General features: G+C 34.9%; 1 protein-coding gene across 1 annotated transcript in view; it reads left to right on the forward strand.

Annotated features, from left to right (window-relative positions):
• The window catches only part of DIP2 (disco-interacting protein 2), a 409,814-nt gene that overhangs the window by 377,792 nt on the left and 10,377 nt on the right, over positions 1 to 21,645 (forward strand). Inside the window, exons 15-25 of the mRNA XM_071590132.1 lie at positions 19 to 158; positions 633 to 850; positions 991 to 1,203; positions 2,056 to 2,287; positions 11,860 to 11,990; positions 14,113 to 14,359; positions 14,538 to 14,677; positions 15,542 to 15,669; positions 17,733 to 17,897; positions 19,875 to 19,990; positions 20,714 to 20,937. Of these exons, the coding sequence (XP_071446233.1) occupies positions 19 to 158; positions 633 to 850; positions 991 to 1,203; positions 2,056 to 2,287; positions 11,860 to 11,990; positions 14,113 to 14,359; positions 14,538 to 14,677; positions 15,542 to 15,669; positions 17,733 to 17,897; positions 19,875 to 19,990; positions 20,714 to 20,937 (1,954 nt within the window). The remainder of the gene's footprint in view (positions 1 to 18; positions 159 to 632; positions 851 to 990; positions 1,204 to 2,055; positions 2,288 to 11,859; positions 11,991 to 14,112; positions 14,360 to 14,537; positions 14,678 to 15,541; positions 15,670 to 17,732; positions 17,898 to 19,874; positions 19,991 to 20,713; positions 20,938 to 21,645) is intronic.

The raw sequence follows: 21,645 nt of genomic DNA on the forward strand, positions 1-21,645 counted from the left end.
TAATTTCATTTTTCTTAGGCCTGGACGAGCAGGTGTGAATTCAACAGGAAGAGGTGTCCTCTCTATGTCAGGTCTCAGTTATGGTGTGGTTCGGGTAGACCAAGAAAACTCATTAACCTCACTCACTTTACAAGACTGTGGACAGGTTATGCCTGGCTGTAAGTTAACACTCATATAATTTCCTTTTTCATGTTATGAATTTGTGTATACCCTTTTGAAAGATACTGTAAAATCTTATATTTCCGTCATTTAAATTTAATAAGATAGATTGTTTGTATTGTTCTGCAGTCTTCTTGGGTGGTGATAATTTCTCAGTCAAATTGGTATCTATTGTTATTCCTACCAGATCACTCTGGATATTGCATTGCATGGCTTCTGATCTGTAAATGTGATTTGCTTTTAATATCTTGCCATAATGTGCAAGAAAAGTCACATTGTTTCTAGAATTACCTCATCATCACATATCATCTTTACCGTGTATTATTTTTGATGTCTAAAGTACATGTTTGCCACTTATTTTCCAGAAGGCTCACTTTTATAGTAATTAGTTTTTCGTACAAGACACCGTGAGCAGTCCTATAAACTTGTGTGGTTGGTTTCAATTGGTTTGCACACTTAATTTGCTGTTACAGGTGTGATAGTGGTGGTGAAGATAGAGGGGCAGTCATACCTGTGCAAAACAGATGAGGTGGGAGAAATATGTGTTCAGTCTGCAGCTACAGGAAATCAGTACTGGGGTCTTCAGGGCCTCACGAACAGCACATTCCGTGTACAGCCTTTGCAAGGTGATGGGAAGCCCCTGGGTGAAGGAGAGTATGTCAGAAGTGGTTTGCTTGGATTTCTTGGACCGGTAAGACTGAATTATTTGTATAGAGGGAGGTGGAAATACATATATATATATATATTTTTTTTTTTTCTTTACCATGTTAATGCAATGTGTACAACCTGTACTCTTGGGAGTAAATGTCATGCATTATATTTCCTCTGCAGGGTGGTTTGGTATTTGTATGTGGTTCCAGAGATGGTCTCATGACTGTAACTGGCCGTAAGCATAATGCTGATGACATCATTGCCACCGTGTTGGCTGTGGAGCCAATGAAGTTTATCTACAGGGGAAGGATTGCAGTTTTCAGCATCAGGGTCCTCAGGGATGAAAGGATTTGTGTAATTGCTGAACAAAGGCCAGATTGCAGTGAGGAAGAGGCAAGTTTTCATGAATACACGTTTTTGTAACTCCATGATAAATTTAAGTTCCTTGTCATTTTTTGAAATCGTATGGTTCTTATTTGGCATGTCCAATTCCATTAAAACAAAAATTAGAGATTTATTTGCCCAAGTAGTGAAAGTCAGTCAGGGCACTGATAGTTAGTGGACTCCCTGATGTGTAAAAAATATTAATTACATAAAGTGATCATTCCCAAATTTACCTTCCTTCTAGAATAATTGATAAAGCCTCTTCATCCCCATCATGTTAAAATTACTTAATAATCAATGATAGAATCATTAACGTCAGGTGTCAGCTGTATAGCTACATGTAATCTTGTTTGTCTTTCAAAAAGTTAAATTACTTGAAGCAAGGCTTGGAATCATTGATCTCAGCGTTTGTGTATCTCTTGCTAATGAGGAGGCACACTTTACATGCATTCATTAATGTGTTTATTAATGTTCACAGTGAAAGTCTGTATAAGGTCATCATTTAGCCAATTAATTCTTTTAACTTTAGATAATAGTTTTCTACCAGTTAATCTTTGCCAGCAATACATTCAATACTAGATTCGCCTATTTATATCCATGGCGTTGAGAGGTTGTGGGGAAACTTTCCAGGCAAACTTGTAATTTTGTCTTTTCTATTTGCTTACGTAAAAGTGTAGTAGTGTTTATGCTTATTCTTTCAGCATCAAGTTTAATGTGGTAATAACATGTGCCACTTTAATGAGTATTTCTTTCACTTATCGGTACTCTTAGGAGTGGCGCATTCTTTCCATCACAGCTAGTTGGGACTGTATGTGTTTATGTGTAACCCTTAAATTAATTTGATTTACATTGTCTTTTCAGAGTTTTCAGTGGATGTCTCGAGTTCTACAAGCGGTTGATTCAATCCATCAAGTGGGCATCTATTGCCTTGCCCTTGTTCCTCCAAATTACCTCCCAAAGACGCCCCTTGGGGGAATCCACCTGTCTGAAACAAAGAGACGCTTTCTCGAAGGAACCCTACACCCTGCCAATGTGTTACTATGTCCCCACACCACTGTCACCAACCTGCCCAAACCTCGTGAGATCCATGCAGGTATGTTCTCAGTTTTTAAAACCATTCAGTGGAAAATTCTTTTAAATCTCGTACACTTGCCCATCTGCCTCACCACCTTGAGCATGAGGTCCAGTTATGTGCATGGCAATGCATTGGGACTAGTGCACTGTCACCCACTATGTAAAGAGGGAATAGGTAATAGAAATTTACCCCAATTTGCAAAGCCAGGCATTTTTGTAGCCCTTCCAGACACAGCCCTGATAGCTTGAGATGTTCTTCATAATTATTGGAAAGGTTTTCCCCTCATCAATGATTATAAAATATTTTCAAGGCAATTAAAAGTTGGTGGAGATGGTAAAAATGTCCTGACTTGTGAATGATAGTGTCATCATTTATTCTGCATAGTTGAAAATTTTAAAATGTAAAACAATGTAATGGTTTCCCTAGGATATGATGTTCATAATTACATGTTTCTTTTAGAACAGTTTTTTGTTCTAAGCTAAACTTCTCTCCACTCATTTTAATGAGTTTTCCACAGAAAGCACTACTTGTTAAGCTTACTTGCAAATTAATTTGCATGTTTGCACCAAAAGCTCTTGTAAGCATAAATTGCTTTTAACAAATAGGTACAAGAAAACTAAAATTCCACAAGAATGATGAAACCAGGGACTAATAAATCTTGCTTTTTTTGCATTTATGGATAATTTTTTGTGAGAATGGTTAAGAAAATGTACATGCCAGATTGCATGATTAAGGATAGCCATGCAAAATAATTTTTTATTAGTAAAAATTAGTTAATGTTTTCTGAAGTTAGCTGTGACTAGTGCCTTACTAACTCAACTAATGCTAAAATTGAGTTAACTGTTTTTGAATTTCATTGCATCTTTATGCCACGTTAATGTACTGTCTACATTTTACAGTGTTTTGTACACTATACTTTTTATGTGAATTAACAATACTTCTCAATGTTCTACTTCCAGTCTGTTTAACTGTTTGACTATTTCATCTGAAACTAACTAATAATGGGTAAATCTATCTTTCCTCTAACCTTATTTGAAATTTCACTTGAATCTGATTGTTGTAATTTTCCACATTAAATGAAAGGATTCACTTAAATATTTATTGCATGAAGCGAGGAATTTAGGAGGAGAGAGGGGTAAGTTTGATAATTGATCAGGATAGGTGAAATTAATTTTTATTACAACTGCACCTCAGAGTATTTTAATCCCATCTTCACTCAATAATTTTTTTCTGTGCATACTGAAATGAAATTATGTCATACAAGCCTTGTAAATCAAGTGCATTCTTTTGCATCGGGAAATAGTTCCTATTTTTAAGAACATAATTTGTTCTGTTTGAAGTCCCTTTTTATGCACTTAAACACTGCAGCAAAAGTAATATGTTTGTTTATTTATTTGTTTATCCAGAAAATGAAGAAAACAAGGCATCAAAACAATTTTTTATTCACACTTGTTATAAAATGTGAATGGTAATTGAGAATTTAATATGGAAAATTTCAGCAAAAATGTTTAACCTTTTTGCTGGCTTAGCTTATGTCCTTGGCTATTGTTTATAAATAATTTTGAATTTCTATGGAATCTCTAAATTAAATAGATATTTGTTTTTGTCAAAATTCTAAGAAATCATTTTACTGATAGGTGTAGGAAACTTAAAATGATATTACTGATGTCACCATTCATGGTTTCCTGTAGGGATCAAGTGAATTAAATGCATGAGATAACTGAATTTGTTTTTATGAGATTTAGTTATAAAATTTCCAAATCTCTGTGTATAAATATATTTTCATAATTTAACGTACATAGGAACTAAGATGTTGTTTTCCTAAAGAACATAGATGATACTGGGAAACTCATCATATATTAGGCTAATATTCATTAAAAAATAATCTGTTTTCCTTTAAAAATTATTTTGAGGAGTATTTTCGTATGTATATTTTCTGCAGTGAGTTATTACTTGAAAAATTAAAGTACATTTTTTTCTTTAATGCTCTTGCATTTGATCCTTGTCATTTAATGCTAGTGTCATGATTTTATGGATTTTTGGTGGATAATATTTTTGAGATTGCATCATCTTGATTTTATTGTAATAAAATGACACAATAAGATATATTTATCTAGCTTGTGATTTTAAAACATCAATATGTATTTCACAAATCGCAGTTAGTCGCTGATTTCTGTAGCTTGTGTTTTTGTAATTTGGATTTTTCCTGTGAATGTTCCATGGGTTGTTAGGTTATGATGGATTTCTTGCATTCCTTGCTAGGTATATGTTTGCATTAACTCCCAGGAGTTTCACTTCAGACTTCTATGGAGCCAGTGCATTTGTTATGTCATTTGATATAGCTTTATTTAGCTTGGAGATATCATTAGTACTGTGTGCAAGGAAAAACTATTCAAAAGATGACATTTGGTTTAAAGATTGCTTTATTTTGTGTTGTCTGCTTCCAAGGAGGAAGTATCTTTCCAAAATGCATCAAACCATGTTAAAGTCTTGAAATTTTTTATAGTCAAAGCATGCTCCAGACCCTCACTGCAAGAATTGCTGCATCTGAAATTTCCACCAGAAATTTTTCTTTTTTAATTCTTTTGTTGAATTTTATCATTCAAGTACATTACCACCTCGAAGTCAAACATTCCAGCATTGGGATGATGAACAAGTTCTTAGACTTATTTGTATGATTTAACTTAGGAAATTCAAGACCTTAATATTTTCATTCCCTGGAATTGAAAATGATATTCTCACTGTATGCTACCATAGAATTCAGTTCTTGGAGATTGGTTTTCCAAACTTCATCTTTCAAGTGTATTTTCTGTGGCTAACACCTGTGCAAGGAAAAGAACCACCAAAAAATTCTTAATGATTGTGAAAATCTCACATGAATTAAATGCAAATGATTGAAAACTGAGATGCTTTACTGTATACTTCAATAAATTATGCATGATTATTTGATAGGCAGAAGACAAATCTGTATCATCTAACGTCATAGATGTTTTAACCTTTGCATGGTAGAAGGATCCATGGTTTAAAAAAAATGTTGAAAAAACAGTTCCTCCCAAATTGGTTATTTCATTTCAGCGAATGGCCCCTGCATTTCATTCATTGATTTCTTTCTTTCTCTTTTCTTTCTATTCAGACTTGCTTAATAAATTAAGCTATCAGTTACCTGCTTCAAAAATTCCCTGATTTTAGGATAATCTTTCCATACATTATATAAGGTGATTTAATTGCTTCTGTTGTTTTCTCAGTAAAGATTTTATGCAGAAAAGTTTCTTTTCACCCCAAAATACTTCATGCTAAAACTCTTGGTGCTTGACTTTCACTTTCCATGAAACAATTGCTACAATAATGTAGCCTCTTTCAAAATCAGGTCTGAAGTTTAAGAATTTCCTCATCAGTTATTCTGTAAATATGTAAAACTCTTCTTTTGAATTCATTCCCCTAACATTAACACAAATTGATGTCACTAGCATTTTATCACTACAAGCCATGCATGCCATATTTCAGAGTTCCCATGGTATGAAAGGAGTCTATTAGAAGAATAGTAAACACCCATTAATACTCTAATTAGATGTTAGTTTTCTGCTGGAGTCCCATAATGCACATGCTCAATAGCCAGTGACCAAGAACATTCGTGATGTTGTTAACAGAAATGTCATGAAAAGAATAACATTGACATGTAGTCATTGCAGGGGTAAAGTGGAAACAGTGAATAAAGCACTAGCTGTAGCAAAAAGTATCCCCATTAGCACAGAATCCTTAGTACTCTCTATCCTCCCATCATTTATCTCAGTCCTTTTTGGAAATCCAGGGTAGATTAAGAGTCCTGAGAGTTAAACTGTGAAATTGTTATAGAAGTTGAATAACTGGCAAAAGCCATAAAGATGCCTCATTTGTATTCCAGGTCATTTACATGAGTAAGTAAGTAATTTTATTTGCCCAGCAGATTTGTACAATTGTAAAAAACAAGCACAGATATAGGACACGTCAATGTTATATAAAGAAATGATAAATACTAAGTACATGTTTAAATACAAAGAAACTCATGGGACAAGAAGTTCATTAATAGAATAAAACATTTTACAGAGTAAATATTTCTGAAGGTTGAGCTTAAATATAGGCAGCTTATGTTGTGCTTTCAGTTCTTTAGGAAGTTTATTAAAAATCCTGAGGCCCATATGTTTAGGTCCATGGGCGGTGGTACAGGTTCTGACAAAGTTTTGGTGGAGGTCAGCAGAATGCCTTGTGTTATAATTGTGAACGTTGGCATTGGAAAGATAACTAGAGAAGTTGCTTTTGACATACAAAGATGCGCAATACATATACACGCAGGGAATGGGTAAAATTTTCAATTTTTTAAAGAGGGGACGACAGGATGCTGCATGAGTAGCAAAGCAAATAAGTCGGATGATCCGTTTTTGAATTTTAAATATAATATTTGCATTAGGTGTAGGGCCCCATAAAAGAATACTATAAACAACATGAGAGTAAAATTCACTATAATAAAGAGACAATAAGACCTCAGTATTGACGGTATGCCTAATGAATCTGATAAGATGACAGAGTGAACTCAACTTATTACGAAGTTTGAGAATATGGTCATCCCAAGACAGACGACTGTCAATAGAGATGCCTAGAAAACATGATTTACTTTTTTGTACAATAAGTTCGTTATCAATATTTACAGTTATGCAAGCAGCTGATTTATTCTTATTAGCAAAGTAAATTAAAGAAGATTTACTAACATTGAGGAGGAGGGAATTGAGGAGACACCACTCATGTAACAGCTGGGTAACGGAAACAGAGGTTAATATTAGTGTGTCTACAGAGGAGGCAGACACGAGGACATTTGTGTCATCAGCATAGACGACAGGCAGCACGCCTGGTACAGAGTTCAGTAATGTTGGTAGATCATTTACGTACATAAGGAACAAGATTGGGCCCAGGACAGATCCCTGGGGTACACCACATAGAACACTTTTTACTGGAGAAAGGAACTCTCTTCCTTGTTTACTTAAGGCTACACATTGTTTTCTGTCCAGGAGATAGGATCTAACCCAGTCTAGGGAAGTCCCTCTTATTCCCAGGCATTCAATTTTTCGAAGTAAGAGGTTGTGATTGACAGCATCAAACGCCTTTGAAAAATCGAAAAATAAGGCAAGAGATTCAGATCTATTGTCAAGATCAGAAGTTATTTTGTTAACTGCTTGATATATAGCTGTGGATGTAGACCTGAGTTTCCTGAAACCATGTTGGTTGGGAGAAAGTAAGTTATGGGATTCCAGAAATAATATTAAGCGATTGTAAAAAATTAATTCAAATATTTTACCGAATTGGTTGAGCAATGAAATGGGCCGATAAGAATTCATATCGTCTTTAGGTCCTTTGCCCTTGTAGAGGGGCAAGACTTTCGCTACTTTCAAGGTGGCAGGGAATTTCCCTACCTTTAGAGATTTGTTAATTAAAAATAATAATGGATGCTTAATTGCCTCGTAAGATTTCTTAAAAATAGTGGCTGGTATTCCATCAAGACCTGCAGAGTATTTATTACTAATTTTGGACATTGCCTTAGTTAATTCATGTTCCGAACAGGGATATAAGAATAGCGAGTTACAAGAGTTGGAAATAAGGGGATATTTGCCACTGTTACACTGATTTGTAGGAGTTATCTGAGATAGGTAATGTTCATTGAGGGAGGATGCCATCTGTATAGTATTTTGATTGAGCTTTCCAGAAGTATTACGAAGTACAATGTCAGAGTTGACATTTGAGATAGATTTGGATTCATTAATTATTTTCCAGGCTTCCCTAGATTTGTTAGAGGCATTAGTAATTCGAGAATTGTTATATGATCGTTTGGCATTGTAAAGAATAGTCCTGTATTCCTTTTTCATAGTGGAGTATTCGTGTTGACTGGAGGAGTCAGTTTTATTTCTAAAATATGCTGCTAAATCTTTCATGTACCTTGCAAGATTACGAATTTCATCGGTAACCCAGGGTTTCTTATTATGATATAAAACTGAGGTTTTGAACCTAATTGGCCCAATGGGAAAACAAAAATTGAAGTATTCAAGGTAAGTAGAATAGAAGTAAAGAAAGTTGTCGTCAAAACAGTAATCGCTGTAAACGTTCGACCAGTCATGGGAGCTTAGCCGCTCAAAGAAGTTAGAAATATTCTCATCGGAAAATTTTCTTCTGAAAATGGTCTTGCTGTTACTATTATCACTGAAGGTGAAAGTGGCTAGAAGAGGAAAATGGTCAGAAATATGAGACTCGATTGTTACGGTTTCAGATAACTCTGCACTGGAATTTGTAAGAACTACATCTAGAAGAGTAGAAGTAGTTCTGCAAACTCTAGTGGCTACCATATTAGTAACAGAAAGGCCAAAGGAAGACAGAATGTCAAACAGATCATATTTAGCTTTAGAGCTTTCTAGTAGGTTGCAGTTGAAGTCGCCAGTTATAATCAGCAACGGGTTAGGAATAGACTTATGGATTAATTCCAACAATGTATAAAATTTAGAAAGGAACACGTCAAAATCACTGGCTGGAGAACGATAAATCGTAACAATTATATAATCACGGTTGTTTCCTTTGATACGAGACAGACTGGACTCGAACAGGTGATCTTCATTAAGGGGATTGGAGAACTGGATAAGTGGCACTGAGGAATATGTCAGTCTCACAGACACTAGGATTAATACACCACCATTTTTACTTGTTGCTCGGCAAAAAGCATCGGCGAGAACGTAACCAGTAAGTCGGAACAAAAGCAGTTCCCCCTTCTGAAGCCAGTGCTCATATACACAAATCACATCAGGGTTATGTTCACTCATAAATACTTCAAGGTCAATCAGTTTATTGCGCAAACACTGAATGTTAATATGGAGAATCTTTAATTGCGTAGTTATCCTGCTGCAATTTCCGGGCGGAGTCTCCGAAAAGAATAATTTCCGATACAGATATTTTTTGGCCAGAACTCTGGGGTAAGGAGCTTTTCACGTAAATCTTGATTCACAGACAAATGAAAGGAGGCATAATTGCCTCTGGTTACCTTAAGTTGCTCAATGTCTACAGCAGAATCAAGAAGATCCGGCAAATTAACCTTCAGATAGGACATGATTTCGTCTTTCGTCGTGTCAGGAAGAAAATTCCAGACTTGAACATGAGAACGCCGCGAGATGCCGGAGATAGAGCTCTTGTTATTGGAGGAGCCCATAATAGGTGGTCGGCGTCGCCGCTTTTTCACTTCAATGAAGCCGTCGTTAGGAGAATTGGAAGAAGGATTAGGTGAAATAGTTACACTCAGTTGAGAGATGATCGCTTCAGAAGAAGTTTCAGATGATAGGGAGGTAGGCTGTTGAACGCAGGGCATGGCAGGCTCAGCAGATGCATTCTGCCGTTTAAAGCCTCGCGTGAACGGACGATTGTGGATGCGTGTTACCTCGGAACACGATGTCACTTGGCCAAGAGTGCCTGGAGTGGGTTTATCAGAGTTTTGGCGGACAGCAGAGGAGACCACACATTTGTCACTCAAAGCAATAACTTCACGATCTGCTTTCAGCTTCACTAGTTCTCGCTTCAGAAATTCAATGTCCGACGCCATGTTAGAAATTTTGACGTCGGACGCTCGACAGAAAAAACACTTCCAAAATAGATCACGGCACTCCAATAACGCCTTTAGTGGCAGGTCCTTAAGTCCGGTGCACTTAGGATGAAAAAACCTTGTGCAGTAATCGCAGCAGATTAGTTTATCAGTGTGTTCGAAGTGTTTTTTACAGACATCACACGAGAGCATAACAACATTGGACGCCATCTTTAATTCCTCCTGTGTCCTGTCATGTCCTGTGTAATTGCAGTTTTTTGTCAACCACAGCATGACTCACAAAATTGAAAAGTTTTTTATAAATGTAGTCAATTTTTTGCAATCTCATACTACCAGGATTTCAAATCATTATGTGGTTGCGAATAATTTTCTTCCCTTTGAACTTCTGAACTCTTAAAACAATCAATTTCAACAATCTTGGGTTATTCTTGCTGCCCTTATTTGCACATTAATGTTTTCCCAGCTTAAGTCAAATCTTCAAAATATCCTATCAAATATTTGGATATGCTAAGGCTAAGAAATGATCATCTGTAAGGAGTGTTACATTGAAACCAACCGTGGTTGCCTAGTGCATCAATAAGTTTCCATCATCGCTGAACAAATTTTTAGACATTTTATATAATATATTTTGTCTGAATTTTGAAAACGTTGTGTCATTTTGCACTTTAAAGAAGAACTTCATACTTGATATCTGTATTTCTTTTAATTGCAACCGCCATAAAATCATGATGCTATTGTTCCTTGGTGTGAGCTGATGTATGTTCAGGTGGTGTTGCTTCATTGTTTAATCATATTCTTTTGAGTTTTCTTACATTCTGATTGTTTTTTTTTTGTTTTTTCCTGTGCAGCCTTTAATCATTGGTGCTTCTTCAAGAGGTTTACTTCACACATTAGCAAAAGCGCTTAAGCAGAAAGTGTGAAAAATAGTAAACGATGGTCATACATATATATTTTCATAAAAAGTGCCTGCCTTTTTAATAGTAATAAATATTTCATAATGCATGAAATTAACATGTAAATATTCTTTTAATCACTATCTATGTCTGACTTGGATTTTTTTTAACAAAACATTTTAGTTGGTGTAACGGGATGTATTCTAATGACCATTATTCTGGTTTCTTTGTGGGATTTGTTAAATTATAACCTTGTGTTTGGAAAAGAGCAATGTAAAGTGTGTGAAGATTATTGTTAAACAATTCTACCTCCTCTTGAGCTTATTTGCTTTGTCGCAATTGTCAGGTGCATGTGTTGATCGTTGTCTGATATCCTCTATCATTCTCATGCCCCCTCATAAACTAACTCAGATTAAATAAAGTTTAAACGAAAGAATTATCATAGTTACTTGTGGAATTTTTCATTGATTGAAATGGCCAATGTCCTTGAAAAAAAATCAAAATATAAGTTTAGCCATTTTTTTAAGATTATTTCTCTTTGTGTTTATATTGTGTCCTAGAAAGTTAAATATACTTACATATATATATAAATATATTATATGGAAGCATGGAGAATCATTTTCCCTAATTTTTTTACTGCTGATAATTGAAATTAGATGCATATATGTTCTCTTTCCTATGTTAGATCACTGGAAATAGTGAGCATGAAGTAATAGATAAAGAAGCAAGATTAGATGTTTTTCAGAGGATTAGTGAATGTTAATTATTATGCTAATCCCATAGTTCCCAAACCTGTCACAAAGAATAAATTCTATTTTGTGTTAGAGCTCTAACTTTCATGGTTTTTATTCAAGTTTTAAGCTCTTGATAGCCATTTTTCAAATTTTCAAATCAATAATTTTTTGAGATAAAAAAGATCTCACGAAGGAAAAATTTTTTTAATAATGTATATTATCAAGATCTTTCAAAATAATTCACCTCTTGATTTTAATGGCACACTTTCATCAAAAGTTATACATCAGTCAAAATCAATTAAAGAAATTAGGTTATTGATTCTCCAGCTTCAACGACATATTTGTAATGTGGCTTCCTAGCTGCCAATTTTGTTCCAGATGTTGGCCCAGCTTCTGTCATGGTTGGCAATATCGTGCAAGGAAACCGGCTTGCATCTGCTCAAGGCAGGGACATGGGCATTGTCGATGAGGAGTCTGACTCAGCCAGGAAGGTAAGCCTTACCATCTTTCACCAGTGATTGATTATTAGCAATGTACTTAGTCTGTTGCATGCTTTGCTCAAGGCTGAGACGCTATAAGAAAGTTTAGAGGGTAGTCAATAGTTAGCGTAATAAGTAGCTAGATTGGTAAAAATACCATTTTTAATTTAGTACTTCTATTAAAATATCCACAGTTGATTTAATCCAGTTTAATATTTATTATTATAGTAATTTTCAGGTCTATACTCAAGTTAGTACATTTTAATTATCTTGCCAGTTCAAGTCAAGAAATGAGCTTTTTGTATATACTTACACCCAGTTAACTATTCTCTTTTGCAGTATGTAAATTCATAAAAGCCTCACTCTTAATTATTTCAGGAAACTCTTTCACTCAAAGAAGAGTGAACAAGTGAGTGGTATTTTACAAAGTTGGTTTGTATCCTAAAATTGAAGTAATTTTCCATGCCAGGCTATTTAATTAATTGCATAAATAGTGAACCTTTTTTCTTAGTACTTCATACTTTTAGTGGCTAGTAGGAAGAATTAATTACCCTTACATTATGTCTTTGATTTTGTATGTTACTGAAAGCTTCCATACTGTTTGTAATCTAATTTCATGTTCCAAGTTAATCTCATCATCAATGGCTCTATTTCAATAATTCTGATTCTTCATTTCAGCATTTAACGAGCATTGTTTAATATATTGTATGCTTATATAAAAAATCTTAAACTTAGTAATCAACCCAAAGGTTGATTTGGTAGGTGATGGTAGACTTCACCTGATACTAAGCCCGTTTCCGGTTCCGTAGAAAGTTCTGGTACCTAAAAAACACACAGCTCAGGAGAAGCTAAGGGTGCCCAGAGAGGTGTGTCCAGGAATTGAACCCAGGCCCTCCAGTCAGTGGTCCAATGCTCTGCTCCTGAACTACCATGTCCCCTATAGACACACATATATTGGACTCTATTCCTGAAAATTGTCTAAATAAGGCCTTATTGTTCATTCCTTTTGTAATCTTGTAAATGAAACCATAATTAAACTTATCTTTATTTGAAACAATTAAAATTTTTCTTTTCAATTACTAATAAATGTCTTCTAAACTGTTGATTAGGACAGTCATATTTTCACGCAACATGGACTCATTTTGTACATTTCCAGGGCATCTCTCTCATGTTAAGTTGGGGATAACTGTAATATCTTTCTTATTTCCACAATTTTATTTTCTGTTTATGCCAGTAATTGCTGTGTACAGCTTTCATTTATGTTCAATGTTTAAGCACAAGAACACTTTCAAGGCATGGATTCATTTTCCTTTCATTTCATTGGAACCAATGTGTTATTAAAATTCACATTCATCTCGAGTAACCCTTTGTTTTTGATATTTCCACTGTTCTTTTCACCCTTCCTCTCAACCATAAAATTAGTATATCCAAAACTTGAAAAAGTCGACTCTTTAAGAATTTATGTGCAAGCATTAGAATACACTTGCAAGCAAGTTATGCATAGAAGAGCGGAATGATAATGAAGGGCATTCAGTGTCTTGTATGATTGTACTAAATGTATAAACTTTGACAATAATCAGATAAAATATTAAATTATGTTGTAAATGAATTGATTAGGAAAAGTTCAATTTTACATTTCACCTTAAGTGTTATTTTAAGCAACTTGACCGAGTAAGTGCCAGAAGTGAAGTAATGCCCCATAAGCATAAATTGCAATATTGGAAATGAAAGCAATGAATACATTAATGGTAGATAAGGAAGCAAGGAAAGAAACATGTTAAAACTTTGTTATTATCTCTGATTTTAAAGTTAAAAAATAAGGATAAAACTTTGTATATATATTGAGGAATTCTATAAAATATTAAGTCGACTAATGAATTTAGCTCCATATATGAAGAAAGAGCCTGAAAATTAAAATACTAATTCACTAAGTGAACATTTAATTGGAATTGGTACTTAAACAAAACTTTGAAAGTTGAAATTTATGGTGTTAAAGTTGACTTTCATCAAATTTTTTAAAAAGAAATGTAGTTTAAGGTTTCTAAAAGTGAAAATTTTAATTGCTAAGTTATCTAAATCTGGAGAGCTTTAAGGGAGAGTGGATAGCATTGTAATAAATTCCCTTTCATTTCAGTATCAGTTCATCTCAGAGATTTTAAGGTGGCGAGCCATGACTACAGCTGACCACGTGATATTTACCTTGCTGAACTCAAAAGGCGCGGTGGCAACAATGTTATCTTGCTCCCAGCTGCACAAGAAGGCAGAGCGTGTTGGTTGCCTGCTGCTTGAAAAGGGAAAGATAAACACAGGGGACCATGTTGCTCTTATTTATCCTCCTGGTGTGGATCTAATTTGTGCCTTCTATGGCTGTCTCTATGTCGGTAGGTGCAATGCAAAGAGAGCATCAGTGCAAATTACCATGATTGTATATTAAATACCGTGTTCCCTTGTTAGACGTTCAGACCTTCAAAGAGAAGCTTTCCCCTTAAAATTTAATTAAATCCTGTTATATGTGCATGAGCAGTAGTGTTCAATTTATTATACTTGATCTTTTTCTAGGTGCTGTACCTGTCACAATTAGACCACCCCATCCTCAGAATCTTCAAACTACCCTTCCTACTGTCCGAATGATAGTAGATGTAAGCAAGTCAGTGTTGGTGCTTTCCAATCAAAATGTGATAAAACTTCTTAAATCAAAAGTAAGTTTTCATATGATTTAGTTTTGGGCATCTTATGTCTATGGTCTATGCAAGTATTAGAGTACACAATCCAATTTCAACTGAATAGGCAGGTAGTTATTCAGTTGTATATTCAAATTATGAAATGTGTTGTAAGTTGATGACAATCTACAATAAGTAACATTTAGATTCGCTTTGCCCCTTGTGGTGTAGTTATGGATGTGAGATCTTAATTGATAAGTTTCTAGATTAACTCTCACATGAATCAGAGCCTTAAAGATATGCAAACTAAATATAGTTATGATTCCATATCTAATAAAAAAAAGGCTTGTAGGAACACTTGGTGGTGTATTAATAAGAGAGCAAATAGCTCTCTTTTGTTATAGAGAAATTAGTTTAACATGTGGGGAATGAGCCCATAACTCAACACCATAATTCAAATGGCATCGAAAGAAGGCATGGTAAAGTGTTAACAATACTCATTTGAAATGATAAAGTTGAGCTTTCTTAACACATAAACAGGTTTACTCAGTTTATTCAGATCTGACTGATGTGGGTCTCAGAGTTAAGTTTTGTACCAATATAAATTCCTAGAATTTTAGCAATTCCAATTTCAGTTATTTTTGATTTAAGACTGCATAAAATATGCTGGAGTTATGTAGTATTTAAAGGTAAATGATTAATAACAAACCATTCCTTAGCCTGTCTTTGGGTAGCGCTAGTTCATACCTTTGCATCTTCCAGATGTTGACATTTTGTTCAAAAGTGGTGTTATTAGCATATAAAACAGGTATAGATTTCATATTACTGGGCAAATCATTAATCATGATAGTGAAAAGTACTGGGCCAAGCACAGATTGAAAAATATTTTTTCTTTTTTTATAGGAGGCCAGTAATGTTGTTGACATCAAATCTTGGCCACTTACTCTGGACACAGATGACACCCCCAAGAAAAAATTGGCAGCTGTGTACAGAGCACCTACTGCTGAAATGCTTGCATATCTGGATTTTAGGTACATATTAAAAAAAATGCACTCCTCGGAATCAAACTCGTAATTGTTTGTTTGGCATTAGAAAGATGGAAATTTCTGCAGTTTGTTTTCTAAATAATACATTGAAATGATGGCGGAAATTTTTCTGGGCACAAAAAATTATCATGTATGTGATAAATCAATAGTGTTTGATCCCTTCCTGGCCATGAATGAATATGTAGACTTTTCTCATACTGAAGAAATGTGTGGGCAAGTGCATCACCTTAAATTTGTAATCTGTTGGCAATCAGTTAAAGATAAATAAATTAAATGGGTTGACCAGTCGTTACTTAATAATAATTAACTATTAGACATTTTTCAATTAAACTTGCAAATTCAGTGTAACTTTTATTTCTTTCTAGCTAGGCATACAATTCTGCCAATGACCTCACACATATAAGTTGTGTGGACTGTATTTGTCACGTTGTGATGTTATGGGATGTCATACTGGTCAAGGAAAGTTTTAATTCGATCAACAGTAAAAAATCATCAGCTTGATCCTGATAAAAACCTCACATTCAATTATTATTATTGGGAAAATGATAATAATGCATCTATCTGTCCAGAGATTAGGTGCATGTTCATGTATACACAAATATAGGACATATATAAATAGACAGATATGAACTTCACAAATTTTGAAAAAAAATACAGCATATGACCATGTTTCCGCACCGTACATAGCTATGCTCCATGTCAAAGTTTTTACGAGTCTTTTCTTAATATCCTTACTCAACATCCCTGTCATCAACTCCCTCCTCCTTCGTATAGAAAGAAAGAAAACACAGCGATTCCACATTCCCTCCTCCTTGTGAAAGCCTCTTTGCCTAGCGCAATTCTTCTCCTTACGTCCCTACCACTTTGACCGTGTTGGTCCAAAACACTACCGTGATACGTAAATTGTTCTACCTGCTCTAGTTTTTGCCCTCCTATTTTAATGTTTAGCTTAGCCTTTTACTTTCTAGAAAATCGCATAACCTTTGTTTTATTAATATTGATTTTCATCCCATACCTGTCACACTGAATTTCCAATTCACTCAGCAATGCTTGCAAACCCTTGGCTGACTGACAAACTAAAGCTTGGTCATCAGCAAACCTAACTGATTTTACGAATTCCCCGCCCACTTTCATTCCTACTTCCAGTTCTTGCCACGCCTCTTTGATCATTTCCTCTGCATACAGGTTGAACAGCAATGGTGATAATGGGCAACCCTGCCTTACACCTCCTCCTAACACTGCCCATCTGGACTCCCTGTTCCCCACCCGCACCTGAGCAGTCTGAGACATGTACAGGTTGCGGATTAGCCTCCTTTCTCTACAATCTATTCCTTTTTTCTGCAATATACTCATTAGTTTTTCCCAGTTCACTCTATCAAAAGCTTTTTCGAAATCTACGAAACAGGCAATATATATGCAGGGTACTGTTAATAAACAAAGTCTTGTGAAAAGAGGTTTACATGTTGTTAAATATAATGTAATCAATAATATTACTGATTTGATTTTTCATTATTTAACATTTCATAGAAAGATGGAAGAGTATGGTCATACTGGTCATATGCCTCAGAAGGAAGAATGACATATCATTAGGCTGGTCATTTGCAAAACTGGAATTCCATGTGTCTGCATTTTATTGTATGTTGTATGTGGTCATTAATGAGCATTCAGAAAGTTCTAAGCAGGCATTAAATATCACTGTATTGTAGTCAATAAGTCTTCCCCTGTTGCCTAATTGATGGTTATTGTGTTTGTTGACCTTTTAAATGTGCAGTGAATATAATTCTTGATTCTCTTCTGACTTAAGCTTTTCCTGCAAGTAGGAAAAATTGTATTTTTACTTTTAAGTACCAGGCTATGTACTATCTGTGATAACTCTTTCTCCTACTTCTTAGGGGTTCAAAATAGCGTCATTCCTTGTCAATTATTTCACTTTTTTAAATTCTTTTGATAGCTAATAGTAATTTAGCCATAAACTGCTATCACATGATCTGAGACGGAATATGCCAATGTATTTTATTTAATGCCGCTATTTCTAAATCTCCTTGTAGTGTTTCTACCACTGGTATGCTAGCTGGTATTAAGATGTCCCATGCTGCTGTAACTTCCCTGTGTAGATCAATGAAGCTAGCGTGTGAACTCTACCCATCTAGGCATATTGCTCTCTGCTTGGATCCATATTGTGGGTTAGGATTTGCACTGTGGTGCTTGAGTAGGTGAGTATACTCGTACATATAGGACATGCCTCTAGGCTAGAATAATAAGAGTTATGTTATATTTACTGTAGGATTCACTTTAGAAGTTAGTTATTCAGTGTTTGTTACTCCAAGAATGGCACCCACCAGCTTGGAAAACTCTGTATCTCTGATAGATGATCTAAAGCATTTTTCATGGGAAAGTTCCCGACCTCTCATTCTGAGATTTTCATGAGATATTACTACTGCATGCCCAGGCACCTCAGTTGTACTTCCCAGCCCTTGGTGTCAAGTGGCCCTTCATTTGACTCAAAATCCCTGGATTTAGATGGAACATTTTTTAGGCATGCTTCATGTAAAAATGGAGACCTTTGGTATTTTATCCTTTGAATATTTTTAGTATGATTCAATAGTTTTACTTGGAATTCAATTTTCTTGTGATACCTGGATTATGTTTATTCATAATATTTCATTTTGTTCTTTGGTCGTTTATTTGTCAAGAAGTGATTTTCTTGTCCTTGTGAATAATTATAAGTAAATAACTGTTGATCAATGAGAAAGTTGAATTTTTTTACTGCAACTGAAATAATACTGCCTGCAAGTGTTTTAGGATCAATTGCCATAATGGTGTCTCAGCATGCGACTGTTTTTAGGCTTTTGTTCGGTAGCCTTATTCTTTCTGATTTTATGTTAAAGAGAAGGTACATATTTTCTTCAATTGCCTCCATGTATACAATCCAATCAGCAGATACACAATCTACATTTAGCCTTATTTACGATAAAATTTAGAATACCCCTAATTTTTACATTCCTCAACCTGTAAATTAATAGATGCAACTTTAAGCATTGCACGGACTGCCATCTGCAATAGTCTGTGGCAGTAGTCTACTGATATCAATAAAAACCCTGAAACAATGATGAAACATTTAAAAAATTAACATTAGTCACATTCCAATAAAGTTGGTCTTCTCTTACAAGTTCTTGCTTTCAACTATCTGATTCTGAATTAATCATATTATTATCCTTGGAAGTCATACTGTCTGATTGCAATGTAGAAACATGTTTAAAAAAGTAACTATCCAAAATTGATGGGTATTAATGAAATTTTTGTGAAAAAGGAAAACCCTTTCAAATTTCTGGATTAATCTCAAGAAATAGTTTGTAAAATCCAAGAATACCAACTTTTGGGCTATAAAGCAACTTTTGCCCTATACTTTTACCTTCGTCAGCTCCACTGAGTTTCTGTTCATGCCGTCTAAAAATGCATATTTGTATCCTCCTCCCTGCCAATTACCCATTAGTCTACCTCCTAGTTAGCATCCTTTCAATTTCCTCTCTTCTCAGCATTTCCTCTACCAATTTGTTTATCTCTTTTTCAAGTTCCACCACCAAAACTCCCCCTTTACCAAACCATATCCAACTTCCCTAGTTGTTGAAGCTTCTTATAAATTAAAAAAGGTGGATCAATTAGGAAAGTGAAGATTTGCTGGTAATTAATCTCAAAATCGATTGCAAAACTGACAAGGTTACAAACCATGGCTCCCAAATGTTGGTATTTTATTCTATATAGTAGTCTAGGGATTGCTGTTATCCATTCATGTTTGAAAGATATGTTGTGATTTTTACATGGCTTATATGCACTCTGATACTTATTGACAGAGTTTCTGTACAACTGAGAAATTTGACATTCCGATGACTAAAACAGAATTAATAGAATGCAGTCATGTTGTAAAATATTGACTTGGATTTATTTTAATGCACTCAAAGTAACAAGTATAGAATTTCACTTCACTGGACATTATACAAGTATATATTAATATTAGCTTACTCAGTAAAATTCAGTCCTTTCTCAACTGCATAAATATGCATAATTATCAATAATATTTTTGGGGAAAAATTTTATTTTTCAGGAAATTACTGTAGACTTGCAATTAGTATTATGTTTGATCTAATTTCAGCTGCTTCATAAAGTGAATAATTGTTATTTCTCCTCAACAGTATTTATTCTGGTCATCATTCCATCCTCATTCCACCATCAGAAGTAGAAGTTAATCCTGCATTGTGGTTGACAGCTGTCAGTCAAAATAGAGTCAGGGACACCTTCTGCTCTTATGGTAAGTTCTTTTGGTGCCCTGTTGGGAGTTAACAGGCTTATTCTTTTTTGCCAATGGAAAAGTGACAAATGACTTCTCATAAAACTAGACTGTGGCACTTGGCATTTACAGCTCAAAATTGTTTTCAACATTAATGAAATTTTTTTATCACCAATTTTTCAAAAATTACCATATCCTTTTTCACTGTTTTCATTTTTTTCCTGGAAATAATCTTTTATCATTAAGCCCTGTGGAGAAAGACTGTCAAGACAATGGACTGTCAAAAATAGTGTAGCTATTGGTCTTCTATGAAATATCTTATTTTTGGTCATAGCTACTGCATTTTATGTTTAACTTCTCTTGAAAACAATCATTGTTTATTAAAAACTGCTCCTCTAATGTCAGGCTCAAGTACAGCTTATATCATTGACAGTATTTAGCATGGTGGCTTACAATTCTAAAATTTTGGCATAAACAAAAATAAGAATTGTACATTTTAAAAGGATATTATTTGGCATTTTTCAGTATATCATGTGTAATAATTCAGTGTATCATTCCCCTAGATTGTGGGTGGTATGAATTTATCACTGGGACTAATGTACCGGATCCCACTCAATGAGAAAGCCATCAAAGATAGATATTTTTAACCCAAAAACTAATTTATTGCCAGTGGAGCCAATTAATCATGTTGGTCCTCAGGCTGTCTGGCTAAAGATGGTGTAACAAATTTGTTTGCTCCCACAGGTGTGATGGAGCTGTGTACAAAGGGTCTTGGTTCATCAGTGAACCAACTTAAGCAGCGTGGGATCAATCTGGGCTGTGTAAGGACTTGTGTTGTGGTAGCCGAGGAGCGGCCTCGTATGGCACTCACCAATGGATTCTCCAAATTGTTCTCAGCTCTAGGACTTAGCCCTAGAGCAGTGTCAACATCTTTTGGATGCAGAGTAAATGTGGCAATTTGCCTGCAGGTGAGTGAAGACATAACCATCCGCTTCCATCCTAATAAGGGCCGCTATGCGTGCTTCCCTTTCATTTATGGTGAAAAATACCGATCAATTTTCTGGGAATTTAAATTAGCAGGGTTTCAAAAGGAGAAATTATACAATCAGAAGCTTCTCAATACCCATCATAGTAGTTAACAGAATTGTCTTTAGGCACTATGTTACATATGAGATGTACCCATATGTTTTTCAGTAATTATCATTGTTAGATCACATCCCCTTTCTAATTAGTTGTGTGGCACATCCGTGTTGTGCAGTTTGCATATTGGGTTTGATCTGTTTTTATTCTTAAGAATTCAAAATAAAACTGTTTACAATTTAAACCTCTTGCAATTTGAAAACTCACCCTTATTATTTTCAGGTCAGTGTTGTTGCCGACTTCCTCATGAACAGCTGTTGTTCTATTTAAAGCTTTGACCATTGTTTGCCCTTGAAAAAATAAACTTTTTAAACTTCATAACATTAAATTTCAGATTTAAATAAAAATATATTTAGCTATTGCTGTTATCAGTACACTTAATTATCCTGGAGACAGCTGATATTTTTCGGTGGTACTTGATCCCTACTTGAGGTGCTTTATGGAGAGCACTTTGAGTGACTACACTGTCCGACGGATGGGACATAAAACTGACAACCCCTTGTAGCTTTTTTCAGCTGTTGGTTGCCTCCCTTAAA

The sequence above is a fragment of the Hetaerina americana genome, unplaced genomic scaffold (genome assembly GCF_022747635.1).
Source record: "Hetaerina americana unplaced genomic scaffold, ioHetAmer1.1.p SCAF_4, whole genome shotgun sequence".
Taxonomy (NCBI): Eukaryota; Metazoa; Arthropoda; class Insecta; order Odonata; family Calopterygidae; genus Hetaerina; species Hetaerina americana.